This window comes from Taudactylus pleione, unplaced genomic scaffold (genome assembly GCF_031769625.1).
Source record: "Taudactylus pleione unplaced genomic scaffold, aTauple2 ptg000145l, whole genome shotgun sequence".
NCBI classification, from domain to species: Eukaryota; Metazoa; Chordata; class Amphibia; order Anura; family Myobatrachidae; genus Taudactylus; species Taudactylus pleione.
This window is the reverse complement of record NW_028284547.1, coordinates 2,300,417-2,327,087: the sequence shown is the minus strand read 5'-3', so window position 1 is coordinate 2,327,087 and position 26,671 is coordinate 2,300,417. Positions and strand designations below refer to the sequence as shown.

The 26,671-nt window shown below is 43.0% G+C and overlaps 1 protein-coding gene across 8 annotated transcripts in view; it reads left to right on the top strand.

Annotated features, from left to right (window-relative positions):
* Positions 1 to 26,671, top strand: part of CACNA1A (calcium voltage-gated channel subunit alpha1 A) — a 300,806-nt gene that overhangs the window by 225,288 nt on the left and 48,847 nt on the right. For all 8 annotated transcript variants that reach the window (XM_088473953.1, XM_088473951.1, XM_088473954.1 and 5 more), the window contains 6 exons: positions 16,027 to 16,132; positions 19,266 to 19,379; positions 21,318 to 21,418; positions 23,032 to 23,141; positions 23,403 to 23,541; positions 24,494 to 24,607. In XM_088473953.1, the coding sequence (XP_088330079.1) occupies positions 16,027 to 16,132; positions 19,266 to 19,379; positions 21,318 to 21,418; positions 23,032 to 23,141; positions 23,403 to 23,541; positions 24,494 to 24,607 (684 nt within the window). The remainder of the gene's footprint in view (positions 1 to 16,026; positions 16,133 to 19,265; positions 19,380 to 21,317; positions 21,419 to 23,031; positions 23,142 to 23,402; positions 23,542 to 24,493; positions 24,608 to 26,671) is intronic.

Genomic DNA, 26,671 nt, shown 5'->3' with positions numbered 1-26,671 from the left:
ATACGCCCATATGGAACATGTATAGTGCCCGCATGAGTAACTAGTAGCCAGTGACAGCGTGATTAATTAGAAGTCATAAAGGCTATATTGTAATATATTAAACTCATTTGCCTAGATAAATATAAAGCAGTATGATACTACGACTATAACGTATTTCATCAAATAATGTGACACATTATACAGAGGGAGAAATATCGCTTGATTCCCACAGTATAATTTATTTACTAAATGAATCTCAGAGAAGTACATCCATCTCATTATGCCCATTAAACACTGAGAAACTGTGGTATTGAGCTTAATGATCCAATACATGTAGATGCCTCTCTTCTGTTCATGTGATGAGTAATTAGTTATCAATACTTATGAACCCAATTGCTATTGCATTTGTTAAATAAGAGCATACACTTTAAAATGCTAGTTAGAGAGGTTGCTATTTTTACACAATAGCATAGTGATAAATCCTGTTCTCTAATAAATGAACACTCGTTACGTTGTCCTTGACGAAATGCACAGTTTGAGCTATTGTGCGTAAGTTTTGGTAAACGTGTATATATCCTATTTGTGCCCTTTTGCACTAAACTTTATCCTGGAGCTAAGAGCTGTGCAATAGTAAAGAAGTGGTAGATGGAAATTGGTCCTGTGGTACAGATCTGACAGGGAGAAGACCACATAACGTGTCACCACCAGGCACTCCTCATATATATATATATATATATATATATATATATATATATATATATATATATATATAATATATCTTCTGTTATGTTCCTGTCTAAAACAACACAAAACCTATAAGTATCCTAAATGTAATACTATATACAACATTTCTAGCAGAGACATAAATATCTGCTACATGGCTGTTTTCCCTATAACTAATGCCTATCTATCATATATCTTCTATAGGACTTTTCATCCTATGATTGTCCAAAACCTGCCAGATGTCACATATGAATACATATTCTCTGTAGAGCTGCATATTATATGTGCGCTATATAATAAATAACTTTTATATGTGCACTGTATAATAAATAACTTTTATATGTGCACTGTATAATAAATAACTTTTATATGTGCACTGTATAATAAATAACTTTTAATAACATTTTCTATTTTAGAATTAACCTATAACTGTCATATATCTACTATAGGGCTTCCGAACTTATACTTACTCTACTGATCATTACATCTCTAGTATAAGTCCGCTGAACATACAGTATAGGGGCTCAGTAAGTAACTGTGCACCTGGACAAACCATGTTGCATTGCAAGGGGGGCAAATACATCGATTTTCTTTCATGCAGAGTAAATACTGGCTGCTTTGCATGTAGCCCACAAGTGCTGGACAGCTTTATTTGTACACTGCAATTTGGAAACAACCCTCTCTAACCTAAGGGCCTGATTCCCAGGTGGATGGTAATACAGTAGCAGGACGCCACTGAGCGCTAATGCCACGGCCGAAAGGCATCCTACCGAGGGGATGCAGTTTATAGGCCGGCGGACAAATTCCCCCGGTCTATATCTCGACACAAGAAGCCCGACGGGGGACTTCAGATAGGCATCAAAATATCGACGCCTTTCTGAATCCCGATGCTGGAACGCCGAAGGACAACAACGAGGCAAGTCCAGGCCGTCCTTAGCCACGTTTCTTAGGTTTAGGGAGTGTAGCGGGATTAGAGTTAGGGTTTGTGGGGGAAGGTTAGGCACCCCTAGGGGGTAGGGTTAGAGTTAGGAACCCCCGGGGGTAGGTTAGGGTTAGGCACCACCCTGGGAGGGTTAGGTTTAGGGTGTGGGAAGGGGGGACAGGTTTAGGCACCCACAGGGGGGACTAAGGGTTAGGCACCACCCCGGGAGTTTTAAGGTTAAGCACCCCTAAGGGAGGGTTAGGGTACTTACCAGCCAGAATCGGGATCTCCTGCTGTCAGGCTTCTCTTGTCACCATTTTTAGGAACCTGCCGGCATTACATACTGATGCCCACCAGCTGCGGCGCAAGATCACCAATGTGCACATAGACGCACGATTGTTTGGATTTTAACTGCACCCTCTGACATTTGAGCAGCCCTGTGGTTGCTGAAAATGTCCATCGGTATGTGGCTGCTGCTAGTGTCAGTGGAACTGCATCTGTCGACACATACACAACTCCGACACGCCGCCACCCTTAGCCAGCCCCCAGACACTGCCCAGGAACTCGTATTGGATCTGCATGGCTCTCCATGCAATTCCGATGTGACCCCCGGAAGCAACTATCGGGACGCAAGCGCAGAGGAAAGACATCAGGCGCCGGAGTATGAATCAGCCCCTAAATCTCTGTGCACATTTTACATCTGCCCCACCTGCAGTGCAACATGGTTTTGCCAAGATGCAAAATTACTTATTTTGCTTTGGTACCAACACATAATCAGCACCTTAGCTATCAACTGATTGTTACATCTCTACTATAGGACCACTGACCCTATACCTATCTCTACTATAGGACCACTGTCCCTATGCCTATCCTCCTATTATTACATCTCTACTATAGGACCACTGTCCCTATACCTATCCTCCTATTAGTACATCTCTACTATAGGACCACTGTCCCTATACCTATCCTCCTATTAGTACATCTCTACTATAGGACCACTGTCCCTATATCTATCCTCCTACTGTAGGACCACTGTCCCTACACCTATCTCTACTATAGGACCACTGTCCCTATACCTATCCTCCTACTATAGGACCACTATCCCTATACCTATCTCTACTATAGGACCACTGTCCCTATACCTATCCTCCTATTATTACATCTCTACTATAGGACCACTGACCCTATACCTATCCTCCTATTAGTACATCTCTACTATAGGACCACTGTCCCTATATCTATCCTCCTACTATAGGACCACTGTCCCTATACCTATCCTCCTATTATTACATCTCTACTATAGGACCACCGTCCCTATACCTATCCTCCTAGTATAGGACCACTGTCCCTATACCTATCTCTACTATAGGACCACTGTCCCTATACCTATCCTCCTATTATTACATATCTACTATAGGACCACTGTCCCTATACCTATCCTCCTATTAGTACATCTCTACTATAGGACCACTGTCCCTATACCTATCCTTCTATTATTACATCTCTACTATAGGACCACTGTCCCTATACCTATCCTCCTACTATAGGACCACTCTCCCTATACCTATATCTACTATAATACCATTGTCCCTATACCTATCCTATTATTACATCCCTACTATAGGACCACTGTCCCTATACCTATCCTTCTATTATTACATCTCTACTATAGGACCACTGTCCCTATACCTATCCTCCTACTATAGGACCACTGTCCCTATACCTATATCTACTATAATACCATTGTCCCTATACCTATCCTATTATTACATCCCTACTATAGGACCACTGTACCTATACCTATCCTTCTATTATTACATCTCTACTATAGGACCACTGTCCCTATACCTATCCTCCTATTATTACATCTCTACTATAGGACCACTGTCCCTATACCTATCCTCCTATTAGTACATCACTACTATAGGACCACTGTCCCTATACCTATCCTTCTATTATTACATCTCTACTATAGGACCACTGTCCCTATACCTATCCTCCTACTATAGGACCACTGTCCCTATACCTATATCTACTATAATACCATTGTCCCTATACCTATCCTATTATTACATCCCTACTATAGGACCACTGTACCTATACCTATCCTTCTATTATTACATCTCTACTATAGGACCACTGTCCCTATATCTATCCTCCTACTATAGGACCACTGTCCCTATACCTATCTCTACGATAGGACCACTGTCCCTATATCTATCCTTCTGTTATTACATCTCTACTATAGGACCACTGTACCTATACCTATCCTCCTATTATTACATCTCTACTATAGGACCACTGTCCCTATACCTATCCTTCTATTATTACATCTCTACTATAGGACCACTGTCCCTATACCTATCCTTCTATTATTACATCTCTACTATAGGACCACTGTCCCTATACCTATCCTCCTACTATAGGACCACTGTCCCTATACCTATCTCTACTATAGGACCACTGTCCCTATACCTATCCTCCTATTATTACATCCCTACTATAGGACCACTGTCCCTATACCTATCCTCCTATTATTACATATCTACTATAGGACCACTGTACCTATACCTATCCTCCTATTATTACATCTCTACTATAGGACCACTGTCCCTATACCTATCCTCCTATTATTACATATCTACTATAGGACCACTGTACCTATACCTATCCTTCTGTTATTACATCTCTACTATAGGACCGCTGTCCCTATACCTATCCTCCTATTTTTACATCTCTACTATAGGACCGCTGTCCCTATACCTATCCTCCTATTATTACATCCCTACTATAGGACCACTGTACCTATACCTATCCTTCTGTTATTACATCTCTACTATAGGACCGCTGTCCCTATACCTATCCTCCTATTATTACATCTCTACTATAGGACCACTGTACCTATACCTATCCTCCTATTATTACATCTCTACTATATGACCGCTGTCCCTATACCTATCCTCCTATTATTACATCTCTACTATAGGACCGCTGTCCCTATACCTATCCTCCTATTATTACATCTCTACTATAGGACCGCTGTACCTATACCTATCCTCCTATTATTACATCTGTACTATAGGACCACTGTCCCTATACCTATCCTCCTATTACTACATCTGTACTATAGGACCACTGTCCCTATACCTATCCTCCTATTATTGCATCTATACTATAGGGCCACTGTACCTATACCTATCCTCCTATTATTACATCTATACTATAGGGCCACTGTACCTATGCCTATCCTCCTATTATTACATCTCTACTATAGGACCACTGACCCTATGCCTATCCTCCTATTATTACATCTCTACTATAGGACCACTGACCCTATGCCTATCCTCCTATTATTACATCTCTACTATAGGACCACTGACCGTATACCTATCTTCCTATTAGTACTTCTCTACTATAGGACCACTGTACCAATACCTATCCTCCTATTATTACATCTCTACTATAGGACCACTGTCCCTATACCTATCCTCCTATTATTACATCTCTACTATAGGACCACTGTACCTATAGCTATCCTCCTATTATTGCATCTATACTATAGGGCCACTGTACCTATACCTATCCTCTTATTATTACATCTCTACTATAGGAGCACTGACCCTATGCTTATCCTCCTATTATTACATCTCTACTATAGGACCACTGACCCTATACCTATCCTCCTATTAGTACATCTCTACTATAGGACCACTGACCCTATACCTATCCTCCTATTATTACATCTCTACTATAGGACCGCTGTCCCTATACCTATCCTCCTATTATTACATCTCTACTATAGGACCACTGTCCCTATACCTATCCTCCTATTATTACATCCCTACTATAGGACCACTGTACCTATATCTATCCTTCTGTTATTACATCTCTACTATAGGACCACTGTACCTATACCTATCCTCCTGTTATTACATCTCTACTATAGGACCACTGTCCCTATACCTATCCTCCTATTATTACATCTCTACTATAGGACCACTGACCCTATACCTATCCTCCTATTAGTACATCTCTACTATAGGACCACTGACCCTATACCTATCCTCCTATTATTACATCCCTACTATAGGACCGCTGTACCTATATCTATCCTTCTGTTATTACATCTCTACTATAGGACCGCTGTAACTATACCTATCCTCCTATTATTGCATCTCTACTATAGGACCACTGTCCCTATACCTATCCTCCTATTATTACATCTCTACTATAGGACCGCTGTCCCTATACCTATCCTCCTATTATGACATCTCTACTATAGGACCGCTGTCCCTATACCTATCCTTCTATTATTACATCCCTACTATAGGACCACTGTACCTATATCTATCCTTCTGTTATTACATCTCTACTATAGGACCACTATACCTATACCTATCCTCCTATTATTGCATCTCTACTATAGGACCACTGTACCTATACCTATCCTCCTATTATTGCATCTATACTATAGGGCCACTGTACCTATACCTATCCTCCTATTATTACATCTCTACTATAGGACCACTGACCCTATGCCAATCCTCCTATTATTACATCTCTACTATAGGACCACTGTCCCTATACCTATCCTCCTACTATAGGACCACTGTCCCTATACCTATATCTACTATAATACCATTGTCCCTATACCTATCCTATTATTACATCCCTACTATAGGACCACTGTCCCTATACCTATCTCTACGATAGGACCACTGTCCCTATATCTATCCTTCTGTTATTACATCTCTTCTATAGGACCACTGTACCTATACCTATCCTTCTGTTATTACATCTCTACTATAGGACCGCTGTCCCTATACCTATCCTCCTATTATTACATCCCTACTATAGGACCACTGTCCCTATACCTATCCTCCTATTATTACATCTCTACTATAGGACCACTGTACCTATACCTATCCTTCTGTTATTACATCTCTACTATAGGACCGCTGTCCCTATACCTATCCTCCTATTATTACATCCCTACTATAGGACCACTGTCCCTATACCTATCCTCCTATTATTACATCTCTACTATAGGACCACTGTCCCTATACCTATCCTTCTATTATTACATCTCTACTATAGGACCACTGTCCCTATACCTATCCTTCTATTATTACATCTCTACTATAGGACCACTGTCCCTATACCTATCCTCCTACTATAGGACCACTGTCACTATACCTATCTCTACTATAGGACCACTGTCCCTATACCTATCCTCCTATTATTACATCTCTACTATAGGACCACTGTACCTATACCTATCCTTCTGTTATTACATCTCTACTATAGGACCACTGTCCCTATATCTATCCTCCTACTATAGGACCACTGTCCCTATACCTATCTCTACGATAGGACCACTGTCCCTATATCTATCCTTCTGTTATTACATCTCTACTATAGGACCACTGTACCTATACCTATCCTCCTATTATTACATCTCTACTATAGGACCACTGTCCCTATACCTATCCTTCTATTATTACATCTCTACTATAGGACCACTGTCCCTATACCTATCCTTCTATTATTACATCTCTACTATAGGACCACTGTCCCTATACCTATCCTCCTACTATAGGACCACTGTCCCTATACCTATCTCTACTATAGGACCACTGTCCCTATACCTATCCTCCTATTATTACATCCCTACTATAGGACCACTGTCCCTATACCTATCCTCCTATTATTACATATCTACTATAGGACCACTGTACCTATACCTATCCTCCTATTATTACATCTCTACTATAGGACCACTGTCCCTATACCTATCCTCCTATTATTACATATCTACTATAGGACCACTGTACCTATACCTATCCTTCTGTTATTACATCTCTACTATAGGACCGCTGTCCCTATACCTATCCTCCTATTTTTACATCTCTACTATAGGACCGCTGTCCCTATACCTATCCTCCTATTATTACATCCCTACTATAGGACCACTGTACCTATACCTATCCTTCTGTTATTACATCTCTACTATAGGACCGCTGTCCCTATACCTATCCTCCTATTATTACATCTCTACTATAGGACCACTGTACCTATACCTATCCTCCTATTATTACATCTGTACTATAGGACCACTGTCCCTATACCTATCCTCCTATTACTACATCTGTACTATAGGACCACTGTCCCTATACCTATCCTCCTATTATTGCATCTATACTATAGGGCCACTGTACCTATACCTATCCTCCTATTATTACATCTATACTATAGGGCCACTGTACCTATGCCTATCCTCCTATTATTACATCTCTACTATAGGACCACTGACCCTATGCCTATCCTCCTATTATTACATCTCTACTATAGGACCACTGACCCTATGCCTATCCTCCTATTATTACATCTCTCCTATAGGACCACTGACCGTATACCTATCTTCCTATTAGTACTTCTCTACTATAGGACCACTGTACCAATACCTATCCTCCTATTATTACATCTCTACTATAGGACCACTGTCCCTATACCTATCCTCCTATTATTACATCTCTACTATAGGACCACTGTAACTATAGCTATCCTCCTATTATTGCATCTATACTATAGGGCCACTGTACCTATACCTATCCTCTTATTATTACATCTCTACTATAGGAGCACTGACCCTATGCTTATCCTCCTATTATTACATCTCTACTATAGGACCACTGACCCTATACCTATCCTCCTATTAGTACATCTCTACTATAGGACCACTGACCCTATACCTATCCTCCTATTATTACATCTCTACTATAGGACCGCTGTCCCTATACCTATCCTCCTATTATTACATCTCTACTATAGGACCACTGTCCCTATACCTATCGTCCTATTATTACATCCCTACTATAGGACCACTGTACCTATATCTATCCTTCTGTTATTACATCTCTACTATAGGACCACTGTACCTATACCTATCCTCCTGTTATTACATCTCTACTATAGGACCACTGTCCCTATACCTATCCTCCTATTATTACATCTCTACTATAGGACCACTGACCCTATACCTATCCTCCTATTAGTACATCTCTACTATAGGACCACTGACCCTATACCTATCCTCCTATTATTACATCCCTACTATAGGACCGCTGTACCTATATCTATCCTTCTGTTATTACATCTCTACTATAGGACCGCTGTAACTATACCTATCCTCCTATTATTGCATCTCTACTATAGGACCACTGTCCCTATACCTATCCTCCTATTATTACATCTCTACTATAGGACCGCTGTCCCTATACCTATCCTCCTATTATGACATCTCTACTATAGGACCGCTGTCCCTATACCTATCCTTCTATTATTACATCCCTACTATAGGACCACTGTACCTATATCTATCCTTCTGTTATTACATCTCTACTATAGGACCACTGTACCTATACCTATCCTCCTATTATTGCATCTCTACTATAGGACCACTGTACCTATACCTATCCTCCTATTATTGCATCTATACTATAGGGCCACTGTACCTATACCTATCCTCCTATTATTACATCTCTACTATCGGACCACTGACCCTATGCCAATCCTCCTATTATTACATCTCTACTATAGGACCACTGTCCCTATACCTATCCTCCTACTATAGGACCACTGTCCCTATACCTATATCTACTATAATACCATTGTCCCTATACCTATCCTATTATTACATCCCTACTATAGGACCACTGTCCCTATACCTATCTCTACGATAGGACCACTGTCCCTATATCTATCCTTCTGTTATTACATCTCTTCTATAGGACCACTGTACCTATACCTATCCTTCTGTTATTACATCTCTACTATAGGACCGCTGTCCCTATACCTATCCTCCTATTATTACATCCCTACTATAGGACCACTGTCCCTATACCTATCCTCCTATTATTACATCTCTACTATAGGACCACTGTACCTATACCTATCCTTCTGTTATTACATCTCTACTATAGGACCGCTGTCCCTATACCTATCCTCCTATTATTACATCCCTACTATAGGACCACTGTCCCTATACCTATCCTCCTATTATTACATCTCTACTATAGGACCACTGTCCCTATACCTATCCTTCTATTATTACATCTCTACTATAGGACCACTGTCCCTATACCTATCCTTCTATTATTACATCTCTACTATAGGACCACTGTCCCTATACCTATCCTCCTACTATAGGACCACTGTCACTATACCTATCTCTACTATAGGACCACTGTCCCTATACCTATCCTCCTATTATTACATCTCTACTATAGGACCACTGTACCTATACCTATCCTTCTGTTATTACATCTCTACTATAGGACCGCTGTCCCTATACCTATCCTCCTATTATTACATCCCTACTATAGGACCACTGTCCCTATACCTATCCTCCTATTATTACATCTCTACTATAGGACCACTGTCCCTATACCTATCCTTCTATTATTACATCTCTACTATAGGACCACTGTCCCTATACCTATCCTTCTATTATTACATCTCTACTATAGGACCACTGTCCCTATACCTATCCTCCTACTATAGGACCACTGTCACTATACCTATCTCTACTATAGGACCACTGTCCCTATACCTATCCTCCTATTATTACATCTCTACTATAGGACCACTGTACCTATACCTATCCTTCTGTTATTACATCTCTACTATAGGACCGCTGTCCCTATACCTATCCTCCTATTTTTACATCTCTACTATAGGACCGCTGTCCCTATACCTATCCTCCTATTATTACATCCCTACTATAGGACCACTGTACCTATACCTATCCTTCTGTTATTACATCTCTACTATAGGACCGCTGTCCCTATACCTATCCTCCTATTATTACATCTCTACTATAGGACCACTGTACCTATACCTATCCTCCTATTATTACATCTCTACTATATGACCGCTGTCCCTATACCTATCCTCCTATTATTACATCTCTATTATAGGACCGCTGTCCCTATACCTATCCTCCTATTATTACATCTCTACTATAGGACCGCTGTACCTATACCTATCCTCCTATTATTACTTCTGTACTATAGGACCAGTGTCCCTATACCTATCCTCCTATTATTACATCTCTACTATAGGACCACTGTACCTATACCTATCCTTCTGTTATTACATCTCTACTATAGGACCGCTGTCCCTATACCTATCCTATTTTTACATCTCTACTATAGGACCGCTGTCCCTATACCTATCCTCCTATTATTACATCCCTACTATAGGACCACTGTACCTATACCTATCCTTTTGTTATTACATCTCTACTATAGGACCGCTGTCCCTATACCTATCCTCCTATTATTACATCTCTACTATAGGACCACTGTACCTATACCTATCCTCCTATTATTACATCTCTACTATATGACCGCTGTCCCTATACCTATCCTCCTATTATTACATCTCTACTATAGGACCGCTGTCCCTATACCTATCCTCCTATTATTACATCTCTACTATAGGACCGCTGTACCTATACCTATCCTCCTATTATTACATCTATACTATAGGGCCACTGTACCTATACCTATCCTCCTATTATTACATCTATACTATAGGGCCACTGTACCTTTGCCTATCCTCCTATTATTACATCTCTACTATAGGACCACTGACCCTATGCCTATCCTCCTATTATTACATCTCTACTATAGGACCACTGACCCTATGCCTATCCTCCTATTATTACATCTCTACTATAGGACCACTGACCGTATACCTATCTTCCTATTAGTACTTCTCTACTATAGGACCACTGTACCAATACCTATCCTCCTATTATTACATCTCTACTATAGGACCACTGTCCCTATACCTATCCTCCTATTATTACATCTCTACTATAGGACCACTGTACCTATAGCTATCCTCCTATTATTGCATCTATACTATAGGGCCACTGTACCTATACCTATCCTCTTATTATTACATCTCTACTATAGGAGCACTGACCCTATGCCTATCCTCTTATTATTACATCTCTACTATAGGAGCACTGACCCTATGCCTATCCTCCTATTATTACATCTCTACTATAGGACCACTGACCCTATACCTATCCTCCTATTAGTACATCTCTACTATAGGACCACTGACCCTATACCTATCCTCCTATTATTACATCTCTACTATAGAACCGCTGTCCCTCTACCTATCCTCCTATTATTACATCTCTACTATAGGACCACTGTCCCTATACCTATCCTCCTATTATTACATCCCTACTATAGGACCACTGTACCTATATCTATCCTTCTTTTATTACATCTCTACTATAGGACCACTGTACCTATACCTATCCTCCTGTTATTACATCTCTACTATAGGACCACTGTCCCTATACCTATCCTCCTATTATTACATCTCTACTATAGGACCACTGACCCTATACCTATCCTCCTATTAGTACATCTCTACTATAGGACCACTGACCCTATACCTATCCTCCTATTATTACATCCCTACTATAGGACCGCTGTACCTATATCTATCCTTCTGTTATTACATCTCTACTATAGGACCGCTGTAACTATACCTATCCTCCTATTATTGCATCTCTACTATAGGACCACTGTCCCTATACCTATCCTCCTATTATTACATCTCTACTATAGGACCGCTGTCCCTATACCTATCCTCCTATTATTACATCTCTACTGTAGGACCGCTGTCCCTATACCTATCCTTCTATTATTACATCCCTACTATAGGACCACTGTACCTATATCTATCCTTCTGTTATTACATCTCTACTATAGGACCACTGTACCTATACCTATCCTCCTATTATTGCATCTATACTATAGGGCCACTGTACCTATACCTATCCTCCTATTATTACATCTCTACTATAGGACCACTGACCCTATGCCTATCCTCCTATTATTACATCTCTACTATAGGACCACTGACCCTATAACTATCCTCCTATTATTACATCTCTTCTATAGGACCACTGTACCTAAACCTATTCTCTTATTATTACATCTGTACTATAGTACTGACCCTATACCTATAATCCTATTATTACATGTCTACTATAGGACCACTGACCCTATACCTAGCCTCCTATTATTGCATCTCTACTATAGGACCACTGTACCTACACCTATCCTTCTGTTATTACATCTCTACTATAGGACCACTGTACCTATACCTATCCTCCTATTATTGCATCTCTACTATAGGACCACTGTACCTATAGCTATCCTCCTATTATTATATCTCTACGATAGGACCACTGATTTACACCATTTAGCATTCACGCTAGGCCAGAGGTTCGCAAACACAGTCCTCGCGGCTCCCCAACAGTTCAGGTTTTTGAGATATCCATGGTTGAGCACAGGTGACTTCAGGTGTCTTAATTAGAACCTTAGTAATTGATTTAATCACCTGTGCTAAACAATGGATTTCTCTAAAACCTGAACTGTTGGGGAGACTTGAGGACCGTGTTTGGGAACCTCTGCGCTGGCTGTTTTAACGGAGCGCCGCGCCCTGCCCGATTTCAGAAGGGCAGAATGCGCCCTGTCCTTTTGGTGGCACCCTGCTAAACCACCTGCCAAGTGCTGTCCCCACCCGCGGGCCGCAGTGTCCCGTAGGTTGGAAAAATAGCGGTGCAGCGCTCACCACCGATGAATAGATGCTAGGCGCATGGACCCATCATCTATTCACAAAGAAGGGAGAGCTTGGGGGCAGCCCGGCAAGAGTGACGAGAAGGGGGCGTGTATTTCAGAAACGCCTCCTTTTCTCGTGGCCATGCCCAATTTTTGGATGCGCGTGTGCAGGAGTGCCCCTATCTTGGTCCGGTGCCCTATCTGGTGCAAGACCTAGAGTAAACACTATTCTCTTTTGTAAAACCTTTGTCTATTACATCTCTACTATAGAAGCACCAATCATGTATCCTTTCTGTAAATCCTCTACTATAGAACCACCAAACCTATATCCTTCCTGTAACATTTCTACTATAGGACCAACAAAGCTATATCCTTCCTGTAACAGTAACATATCTACTGTAGAACCACCAAACCTATGTCCTTCATGTAACATCTCTACTATAGGACCACCAAACCTATATCCATCCGGTAACACATCTACTATAGTACCACCAAACCTGTACCCATCCTAAAAAACCTCTTCTATAGGACCATCAAGCCTGTATCCTTCTTGAAACACCTCTTCTATAGGACCATCAAACTTGTATCCATCCTGAAACACCTCTTCTATAGGACCCGATCAAACCTGTATCCATCCTGAAACACCTCTTCTATAGGACCATCAATCCTGTATCCATCCTGAAAGACCTCTTCTAAAGGACAATCAAACCTGTATCCTTCCTGTAACACCTCTACTATAGGACCATTAAACTTGAACCCATCCTGAAACACCTCTACTATAGAACCACCAAACCTGTATCCTTCCTGAAACACCTTTTCTATAGGAGCATCAAACCTGTATCCTTTCTGTAACATAATTACTATAGAACCACCAACCCTGTATCCATCCCGTAACATCACTACTATAGGGCCACCAAAGCTATAGCCTTCCTGTAACATCTCTACTATAAAACTTTCTCTATTACATCTCTTCTGTAAGTCAAACAAACCTAAAGCTACCTGATAACATCACTACTATATCTACTGAACTGATATATAAATACTCTATCAACTACATCACAGCTATAGGATGACCTAGACCAGGCATATACATGTTATCACATCTCTACTATAGAACTACTGTATCAGTATCAATACTCTATCTATTACATCTCTACCATAGGACCAATAAACTTATGTCTACAGTATCTTATAACATCTCTGCTATCCAACTACCGAACCAATATCAATTCTCAGTTTTTTAAATGACCAATAAACCTACATCTAACTTATAATGTCTGTACTATACAACTACTGAATTGATATCCATCCACTATCTTTAACATCTCTACTAAAGTACCTATATATATCTTATAAGATCACTACTATATACTTACTACTGAACCAATGTCACTCGTCTACCTTGTATATCACTAATATCCTGTAGGATCAAATAACCTATATTTATCCTTTATATAAAAATGACTATAAAACCTTATTAATCTACTGTATACAGTATGTTCTTTGTCTATACAATATCTTCCATAAAACCAATTAATCTATATCTATTCACTGTCTGCTAGATCTGTACTTAATGACTACTGCAGTCATATCTAATCTCTCTCTACCAAATATGTACTAGAAGACCACTGGACCTATATTGTCCGCTGTCTATTACAGCTCTACTATTGGACCATTCTATATAAATAAACCTCTGTCTATTATAACTCTACTATAGGACCCCTCACCCATTCTCTATCACGTTTCTATCACAGAACCACTCACCCTCCTACTATGCCGCCTCCCCCTCTATACGCTGACAGCTCTCCTGTAACTGAACTGCTCTGGGTCCTGTCCTATTTTAAGTCATGTCCATTCAGTGGACTATGCCCCTCGTGTCTCTCTTACAATGTGTGAAGTTCTGGGGACTTGCTAATGTTGTGTGGCCAGAACCTCTCATGGCGATATGGGAGCTTCTCCAATCCTGTCTAACCTTCTGACTGATACAATAAGTTTCACAGCTTTGTTTGTGAATGTATTTCTTTCTCTCTTTTTACTCCCTCTCTCCCTTTCTCACCCCTCCTCTTCGTCTCACTCTCGCCTTCCTTCCCCTCCCAGCCACCCTCTCTCCCCTGTGCTCCCCCTTATGTAGGAGTTCTAGCTCTTTGAAGGGATTGCATGGGGATCCCCGCACGTTTGCACGTCACGATTCTGCATGCCGCATGCTCCAGGTTGGCCTGTATTACTCGCCTGTCGATCTTGGCTACAGTTTGTGCTTGCTGTTCTTTGTTCTATGACTTATCTACACTTCCAGAGTGATGGGCGATATAGCGGGGTGGAATGCAAGGAGCCGTGTGTTCCTCAGCTCACTCTGGTGGTGGAGCAATGTGGTAGATGAGTTATTGGCTGGTAGCCAGGACTCTGAGGCTCTGGGAAACTGGAAGCTATACGTTGTGTAGAAATGAGTCAGGCACTGCTGTGTAGTGAATGGAGTTGGCTTCCCAGGGTATGTAGTAGTGGATGGGTCACATCCCATCACATGGGGTATGTAAATTTATATTTGGCACTTGGCGGCTTCAAGGTTACTTGCGGTACAACACAATAGAGATTAGTATGATTTTTTTCCTACTAATCTAGTGCTGCAGTTGTGCTAGATTGTATGGAAGGCAGATATATACGTCAGAGCCTCTGAGTCCTGGGCATGGCTGGGTAAAGTAGTATGGGTGTAGCTGGAGTAACAAGCTCATGCTCTTCTCTGGGTCCTTGCAGCGGTTACTTCGAATGGACCTTCCTGTGGCGGATGATAACACTGTGCATTTCAACTCCACGCTCATGGCTCTTATACGTACGGCGCTGGATATCAAAATTGCCAAAGGTGAGACCAACACGCTTCACACGGTAAGACAGTTTACATACGTTCCTATGGAGACAGAAGCCAATGCCTAGAGATATGGCAATGATAGACAGATATTAGATAGATAGATAGATAGATAGATAGATAGAAGACAGATATGAGATAGAGGATAGACAGATATAAAAAAAGATAGATATGAGATCGATATTAGATAGATAAATATGAGATAAATAGACAGATATGAGATAGATAGATAGATAGATAGATATGAGATAGATATGAGACAGATACGAGATAGAGGATAGACATGAGACAGATGATAGATAGATAGATAGATAGATAGATAGATAGATAGATAGATAGATAGATAGATAGATAGCTATGGGATGGATAGATAGATGGATAGATAGATATGAGATATATAGAGATAGAGAGAGAGAGAGCGATAGATATGAGATAGATAGATATAAGATAGATGATAGATAGATATGAGATAGAAAGATAGATATGAGATAGATAGATGATAGACAGATCAGATACGAGAGAGAGGATAGACCTAAGACAGATATAAGATAGATGATAGATAGATATGAGATAGATAGATAGATAGATATGAGATAGATATGAGATAGATATATCAGATACGAGAGAGAGGATAGACATAAGACAGATATATAGACAGATATGACATAGATAGATGACAGTTATAGATGATAGACAAATACGAGAGAGAGGATAGACATAAGACAGATATATAGATAGATATGACATAGATAGATAGATACTGTAGATCAGGGATAGGGAACCTTTTTTGTGCTAGCCTCATCTGGATAGCAGGGTGCCTAGAATGGCACACAGCAGCCAGAATCTATGCAGCAGTGCCATTCTGTCCTTAGGACGTTTCAGACGGTCACACTGCTGCCATTACAGCTCCCCGTAGCCGGGCATTGCTGTAATCTCCGGCGATTATGGCCCCTTCCCGTGTCACATCACACGGAGGGGGCGGGGTCTGCACCAGGCCCACAAATAATGTTATATGTATCAAAATGGCCCTCTGCAGAAAAAAGGTTCCCCCCCCCCTGCTGTAGATAGATAGATCTTATATCAGCCGCTATAAGGGATGCAATGCTGTCAGATTTACCAAGCTCCAGAAATCGAAGATGGCATTAGCCGCTGTAACCTAAGGGCTACGCTTTGTAAAATTTACCAGGAGAAAAATGGCTGCTGGATATGCATGACCAGTAGACCGCACATTCGCAGGAGTCCCGGCACAAGATTGAAGAGATTGCTAATGCGGTCCCTGCATGTGCTATTTAATACATCTGGGTGATATAATCGCATCCTGCAATGCCATTTTGGGCACTAATATCGCACCTAGGTTGCATTGCAAATGCGATTATTGATAAATGGGCCCCGTTGTGACGTGACCACTAAAAAACAGAGTGTATGGAACAATGTCCTGCAGTGATTATCAGAGCCGTAGCTAGACATTTTGGTGCCCTGTGCGAGAGAGAGCATTGGCGCCCCCCCCCGTCCTGTCCCGTCCCCTTCACCCCTACCCAAACCGACTACCTAGAAAAAAAATTACTACCAAAACACCATCCACTCTTTTTCTTCTGGGAAGCCTTCTCAATGAGAATTAGCCTCTGCTACCCTCTCCCACCCCCTCCCCTGCACCTCACTGCCTACTTCCCTCTAACACCCCCTGCACCTGACACTACCTTCTTCCCTCTCACCCAATACACCTCACAGTGGTCACATTACCTTGCCCCCAGTATCTCTCAGTCCACGTTGTCCGCTGCTTCTCCTCTTCCCTGTCCCCCTGGCTGGCAGTGGGCTCTCCTTGGGCAGCTGAGCACAAGCAGTGGCCCATCTACTATCGGCGCAGGCTGAGACCAGCTGCTTCTTCTCCTCCCCGTCCTGCTGGCAGTGGGCTCTCTGCGGCAGGGATTTGATCAGCTCTGGGACGGAGGATTGGGTCCCATCGCTGGGACATGAAGACAGATGCGTCCGCGTCGGCAGTTTCAACTTTGCACCGGACGTGAACCAATCGCGGTGCGGACCGGCAGCCAATCAGAAGCAGCCACGTGGCTGCTTCTAATTAGCTGCCGATCCGCAAGCCGTGATTGGCTAGCGGCCGATACCAAATTTAAAAGGCCACCACTTGTTTTTGAGTGTCCGCCGGTCCGCGATTGTCTTGCGGCCGGCAACAAGTATAAACTGTGGCTCCCTTCCCAATAGATGTGAGGAGGCGTAGTAAAGTGCAGGGGGGAGGCTGCTGTCATTTCTGATTGCGGTGGGCGGCTGGTCCGCCCTCAGGGGGGTTGCGCTCTGGGCCTAATTCAGACCCGCTCGCGAGCGCTGCGAGCTCGCAAGTGGGTCGATGTTGCCCAAGTGCGCTTGTGCACGACGGAGGTGGCTCCGTCGTGCGCATGCGCGAGACCCAAATAACGACGGTCAAGCCATCGTTATGGGTCTCGCACCAAAGGGGGCGTGCTGTCGATGGTGATTGACAGCACGCCCCCTTTATTGGGCATGCCGGGGGCGTGGCTGCCCAGACGGAGGCGTTCCCATGGGAACGCCTACTGTCTGGGGCCGGCCCCACTGACATCACAAGTGATGTCAGTGGGAGTGTTTTTGGCTCTGATAGAGCCAAAGGCACTCCAGGGCTTGCGGCAGCGAGACCCTACCGCAGGGTCTCGTCGCAAGCCTGATGGTCGCGATGGTCTTGACCATCGCGACCATCATTTTGGCCGCTCGCTATAGCTGTGGGTGGCCACCCACAGCTATGCGAGCGGCCAGGAGACCGCTCCAAAAACTAGGGGGGACGGCCCTGATTCAGAGCGAGCGCTCTGTCAGAGCCGCACCACCCTAGCTACGGCCCTGGTGATTATTACTGGAAGCTAGAATGACGGATTGGAACAATTACTTGGAAGTAGACTGTAGTTGATGTTGGAGTCATTGCTATAGTAACACAAGTCACACAGGAATTCATAACTGTGTACCCTGCGCGGAGGAAGGGGACAAACTTCTACAGTAGCTGAAAAATGCATCAAACGTTTATCAGCTGATCACCAGATTATTAACCATTATGGGAAAACACTGACAGTCACAGAGAGAGAGAGAAAAGGTTTTTCTTCTATGTGTGTTTCAGGTGGAGCTGACAAACAGCAAATGGATAATGAACTCAGAAAGGAGATGATGGCAATTTGGGCGAATCTGTCCCAGAAAACACTTGACCTGTTGGTGACGCCACATAAATGTAGGGGTAGGCAAACTAATATGACCTATACATATGGACAGATAGTGCGTGTAAAGGTGACAAGTTTGTATATGAGTATATGTCGTGCATGCATTTTAAGATGTGTGCAACTTTAAACCTAGTGTACATACTGTAGTATAGATACATCATTCCTCATTGTTCACACCAAAACTTGGTTTATGAAGCTGCAAACAGATTTCATGAGCTGAGTAAATTGAAATTAGATGCGTCCCAAAGGGACATGCTTAACTTGCACCTGTACGCCCTTACTGTACATTACCACCTGTACGCCCTTACTGTACATTACCACCTCTACGCCCTTACTGTACATTACCACCTCTACGCCCTTACTGTACATTAGCACCTGTACATCCTTACTGTACATTACCACCTGTACATCCTTACTGTACATTACCACCTGTACGCCCTTACTGTACATTACCACCTCTACGCCCTTACTGTACATTAGCACCTGTACATCCTTACTGTACATTACCACCTGTACATCCTTACTGTACATTACCACCTGTACGCCCTTACTGTACATTACCACCTGTACATCCTTACTGTACATTACCACCTGCACGCCCTTACTGTACATTACCACCTGTACGCCCTTACTGTACATTACCACCTGTACGCCCTTACTGTACATTACCACCTGTACGCCCTTACTATACATTACCACCTGTACATCCTTACTGTACATTACCACCTGTACACCCTTACTGTACATTACCACCTGCATGCACTTACTGTATATTAGCACCTGTACGCCCTTACTGTACATTACCACCTGTACGCTCCTTACTGTACATTAGCACCTGTACGCCCTTACTGTACATTACCACCTGTACATCTTTACTGTACATTACCACCTGTACGCCCTTACTGTATATTAGCACCTGTATGCCCTTACTGTACATTACCACCTGTACGCTCCTTACTGTACATTAGCACCTGTACGCCCTTACTGTACATTAGCACCTGTACGCCCTTACTGTACATTACCACCTGTACATCTTTACTGTACATTACCACCTGTACGCCCTTACTGTATATTAGCACCTGTATGCCCTTACTGTACATTACCACCTGTACGCTCCTTACTGTACATTAGCACCTGTACGCCCTTACTGTACATTAGCACCTGTACGCCTTTACTGTACATTACCACCTGTACATCTTTACTGTACATTACCACCTGTACGCCCTTACTGTACATTAGAACCTGTACATCCTTACTGTACATTACCACCTGTACGCCCTTACTGTACATTACCACCTGTACATCCTTACTGTACATTACCACCTGTACGCCCTTACTGTACATTAGAACCTGTACTCTTCCTTACTGTACATTACCACCTGTACGCCCTTACTGTACATTACCACCTGTATTCCCTTACTGTACATTACCACCTCTACGCCCTTACTGTACATTACCAGCTGCACGTCCTTAGTTGCACATTTACAAACATCGTTGCCAGGGACCACAAGCGCACAGCTCCAAACATGGATGCAGGTTACACACATGTGCTGTGCACTAATTTCGCGTATATTTACGGCGCACAAAGAGCACTTACATTAAATTCTTAATCAGGCCCACGATAAGTAAATCACAGATATCATTCAATTACATGTTTACAGCTTCAAGTAACGCAACACCACTCCGTCATATAGTCAGATTCCAGCCTTGCATCAATCATTTGTCATAACTAATTTACTGAGAAAAGCGTTCCTTGTCTATGTCACTCATTAATAAGAGACATCAGAGCGTCACCCTCTTATTTAGTGAGCGTGCCCGATATTCCAGTGATACTGTAAGTAGTTACCTTGTTACTATTTGTTATTATTAGAATTATTAATCACATTTATATGTAATCTCATCAGCCTACCCTGCAGCGCTTTAATACTCTGTCTTATCACTTTGTATCCCCTAAGCGACTGACCTCACCGTGGGGAAGATTTATGCTGCGATGATGATTATGGAGTATTACAGGCAGAGCAAAGCGAAACGACTGCAGGCGTTACAGGAGGAGCAGGTAACGTGTCCCCAGCTATCTACCGCATGTTAATAGAACTATAAACTACGTCACCGTCATAAGGACATTAACCAAAGTAAAATCTTCTGAAAGGCGCGTACAGTAATATAAATGATAAAGTGTAGTCAAGTGTGTAGTTAAATCATTGTAATTACAACAATTTTTTTGCCGCATGACAACCTTTGACAATGTTACAAAATTAGCAGCAATACCAATTAATTATGATGTTTTTGTCATAATTTTAACGATAATCATGTAGACAATTCCAAAGGTACAATAAAGTACAACACAAGAATAGAAGGTTTATATGAAAAACGAAACAATCATAAGAAAGATCCCCTGAGCTCAGGCGATGATGTTCCCCGGGAGCTTTAACGGCTTCTGGAACACACGCTCATGCCTAATTTATACTGCAACTGGAAGAGTGCCGGAAGCAGAGGTCATGTGATGCAAACAAGTGATAAAACCGCATTATGGCCCTCATTCAGAGTCGATCGCTAGATACAAGCGGTCGCTCTGAATGAGGGCGGCCGCTTGTGGTGTGAAGTGCGGCCTCCTGGTCGCTAGCTAAGCTGTGGGTTACCACCCACAGCTCTAGCGAGCGACCAGGTTGATGGTCGCAATGGTCAGGACCATCGGGGCTTGCGACGAGACCCTAAGGTTGGGTCTCGGCAAGCGCAAGCCCCAGGGAGCTTCCTGCTCTGATCCAGCAGGAAGCTCCCCACTAACATCATTGCTGATGTCAGTGGGGCCACCCCCTAACGGCAAGCGTTCCATCGGGAATGCGTCCGTTTGGCCGGCCACCCCCCTGCCCGCCTCCCAAACGGGGAGAGCTGTCAATCACCATCGACAGTTCGCCCCCTTTGGTGCGAGACCCGTAGCGACGGAGCGCCCGTCGCTAGCCGGGTCTCGCGCATGACGTGTGCATGCCCAGTGGGCAAACATCGACCCGGTTGCGAACACTCAGCGCTTGCGACCGGGTCTGAATAAGGCCCTATATGCTTAGATATGGTGGATTTGCGTTGGACACTTGCTAAAACCAAAATGTGATGTTGATGTTTGACCAGCCACTCGAGCGAATAAAGCCCTCATGCCGTCTTTTTTTGTATTACTCATGCTTTAAGGGCTGCATTTAAAGTGATGCAAACTTCAGCTTGTATGACTTGCACGGCCAGTATATTGAGTTCCAAAGACCATCGACTGCCAACGTACATATACTCTAACATTAGTACTTAGCAATGGGTTTAAAATGCAGAATGTAAGAGAAAATTACAGGATAAAGCCACGTTTGTCAAACATATTTCACTCAATACCTATGGTACCAATAGAAGTAACCCCCCTCCCCCCCCTTCCTACCTTATTGTGGTCATAGCAACCAATTGGTAGTTATAACGTCTTTCCTATGGCTGCATATCTGGTCCTTTTCCCCGGCCACACCACAGACATTCATGTCCTGATGCAAACAAAAAGGGAAGACCTGGGCACTGACATGAAGACCAGCATCTGTGTATTAGTGCATTGCTATGCGCATCAGTGCGTTGCCTTGTGTGTTAGTGCATTACTCTGTATATTAGTGCATTACTACACCCTTGATATATGAACTGTATTTACAGAACCGGACCCCTCTCATGTTCCAGAGAATGGAGCCTCCGTCACCCACACAAGATGGACCGATGGGACTGAATACTTTAATGTCCTCTCAGCGGGAGCCGGGCGGAGAAATGTAAGTCATGTGCTCAATGCACCTCAGGAGTTATTGCAGCCATCTACAACTAATCATTTATTCCCTTCATATAGATATCAATGAAGTGATTATTTTTGCAAATTAAGAAATGTAAAGTACTTATCCAGCGACACACACACACACACACACACACACACACACACACACTCACTCACTCACTCTGCAGCGGCTATTCTCATTTCCACGCTGCGTTATTCCCCCTAACAAGAAACGTAGACTGTCCTTGCCTGGCGTTTTTAGGAGCATACCCGAGGGTGGAATGAAGGAAAGTCAGTCCTGGATGACACAGAGAGCCCAGCAAATGTTCCAGAAGACAGGAACATGGAGTCCAGAGAGGGCAAGAGTACAAGAAAATACCAACAGCTGGCCTGATTCCCAGGTCAGTCCAATGTCATCTACAGCTTATGTATAATGTCACTATAAGGGGGAGCTACTCCCAGAAATGTTTGGCTGTATAAAATCATCATACTGGGTGCCATAGCTCTCCTGCCTAAAATTACATGTTGAAAACTCAGATAAATGCTGGAGTCTTGAGGGCATGGCCCAGTCACCTGCTGCACATTGGCACCAATCACAACACTGTGTAGAAGGGGGCAGGGCCGCAATGAGGCAAATCAAGGCACCCTGTCCCAAGCACTTCTCACTTTGTTGAATCCGGAGGAATAAGAAGTAGGCGAGTCTGGATGACCACTGCTGCCTTCCTGTCATATCACTTTGATGATTTCATAACACGTTGCGCAACATTTGTATCTTGAGATATTATTTATATTAAAGAGACATTGATTCTGCGTTGGGACGAGCGCCGGTTTGATTAGCATAACATACGGTTTTGCGTACGGTGCTTGCCGCAGAAATATTTGAAGACTAACATGAAATTGGTCAACGTGTTTACATCTGAGGCTTGCGCCTTCATAGGTGTCGAGAGGGGGGATGGAGAAGGGAAGTGTCGGTCTAACCTAGTCTGTGTACTGTAACTGGATATTTATGTAATTACTGGCGGGTGGCTGCGGGCTGGTGCAGATACATGCTGATGAAGTCCCCCGGCATTAGCTAGCGGCTTCTCGTTGGCTGGGTTGGCGAAACGCAGGCGTGCCAGGGCGTTTGAATGCCATTGCATGGGTGTGCATAGATTATCCACCGCGATGCCTTACGCAGCTTGTGTACTCACTGCGTGCCAGTGGAGATGTTCCGCATCCAATCAGCTTCTACCTGTCATTTTATAGAATGTACATCTTCCCCTATGGGTGATATCTGCCCAATCTGATGCTTTTATGTAGAAATACAATGTAATAGTAATAGTGTACATGATATATTTTTTCCTTTCCTGGCAGTTAGTGGAGATGACAGAGATGGCTCGGGACGGTTACTCTGACAGCGAGCAGTACCTTGTGATAGAAGGACATGGGAGGGCTGCCTCCATGCCGCGGCTACCTGCCGACAACCAGGTGAGCATCGACTAAGCGTCTCACAGTCAAACAGCCTCCGAGTTGTACGGCTCACAAAAGGATGATGTCCAGGCCCCCTCTCACACACCCATATGCACATAACGAATGTGCGTAGATCACCCTTGTCACAATTGCTAGATGGTCTTCAAATACAGACACCCCCTAAGATCTATAGGTAGACAAATTGTAAGATTCACAGTGAGTGCAGACCACCACAGCAGAGATTTTTACATGACGCCCTCGGCACAATGTACAAATAAGAAAATTACATCCAAGGGAATAAGACTTCTACGTAAAGCTTTTACCTACTTGGCTTTCACAGGATGATGCAGACTACTGCTAAGGCAGACAGACTGCTCCGTCCCTAATCGGGAGAGTCGGTGCAGAGTAGGATTTTCTGCTCAGTAGCTGGAAAAAGATATTTATTTTTATCAGGCGCTGAATAGAAATTCCGTTGTAGTGATAATTCGGGAGCCCAACACGATCTATCTGAAGTTAGAAATTCAGTCCTGGCACTAGTCTGTGTCATGCACCACTAAACCCCAAGATAACCCAAATCGAAAAGTCAAACATACATGTAAAATTCCCATAAGCTAGATGATCATATCAGACGTTCGGAATTGTGTTAACCACCTGCAATTGTTTTGTTTTTTTCATAGACGTCTGTGACTATAACCTCTATCTCCTTTATGGTCTTCCTTTTAAGCTAAAGTATGTTTATATATTGAGTACTTTTCAGGGCATTTGAAACACAGTATATTATTTTGCCTCCTAGATGACAGAAGCTTTCTGAAATGTAACCAAAATCATATAAGATGGGAAGAAAATTTAATATTTTCCGCATTGGCACAAGTTGCTCCTATGATAGAGCATTGGACAAATAAATAAATCGGAGGATTTTTATATCTCCCCTAAATCCATGTCTCTGATTCCTTTGGGTTACACTGCTGCCTTAGGGTATAGCTGAGCCCAGGAGCAGGTAACCTAGCTGAGCTCTGCACAGATTCTGAAGCTCTGCCCCCACTAGAGCCCCTCTATGATGCATTACTAACTAAAGTCCCTCAGGATAGGATAGGAAGGATCAAACAAAACAAAGACAACAATTCACTTTGACAAACATAAATATTCAAAATGTGAACAGAACATATAATAGGGTAAAGGTTGGGTGCACAATGTCCTCCAATGGAATAGAATACATGTTTTAACGTAAGTGCAAAACTCCTATTTCCATTTTCTTCCTTTTGGGGGACACTTCTACCCAAAGCTGCCCTTAGGGGGCGGGGGGGGGTGGTTGGGTGTGAAATACCGACAGCGGCATTCCGACAGCCATAGGGAAGACAGGTAAGTGTTTTTCTAACCCCTACCCTAACCCTCCCTCCCCGGTGCCTAACCCTAACCTCCCCCCCTAGTGCCTAAGCCTAACTCCCCCCCCCCCTCCCTCCGCGCACCCTAAACCTAACACACCTTCCCCGGTGCCTATCCATAACCCTCCCTCTAGTGCCTAACCCTAAGCCCACACCCTAAACTCCCCCTAACACTATGATACTTACCTTCGGGATGCTGGCGGTCAGGATACTGGTGCCGGGAACCCGACCTGTCGGGATTTCATGCCGACTACATCCCCCTAGGGGAGGGTACGTTCAGAAATAGCTCTTCACAAGACATTCTGCCCAGTGTTCGCTTCTTTAGATGCAAACATGTTGACAGAATAAAATCTTGTGAAGACCAAGATGCTGCTTGACCAAGGCTCCGTGTATGGTAGGGTGGGTCCTGACTTTCTCTGTACCTACATTCCTGCTCGGATATATGCCTGGTGAATAACAGGCCTAACCTGATCTGGCAATAGTTTCGTGTTTAGTTGCTTGCCATCCCCTCCTTTTCACATCATAGAGGACCAGTTGGTTATCTGTCCTACAAACTGCTGAAGTTCTATTCAAGTTCTGTTCTGCCGGCGCCCTGACCTCATCTAAGGATTCTTCTTCATCAGATGATCCATTGTACCTTAGAGTTAGAATAATTTGCTAATTTAAGTGGAATTTGGCACCATCTTAGGCTGAAAGAGAT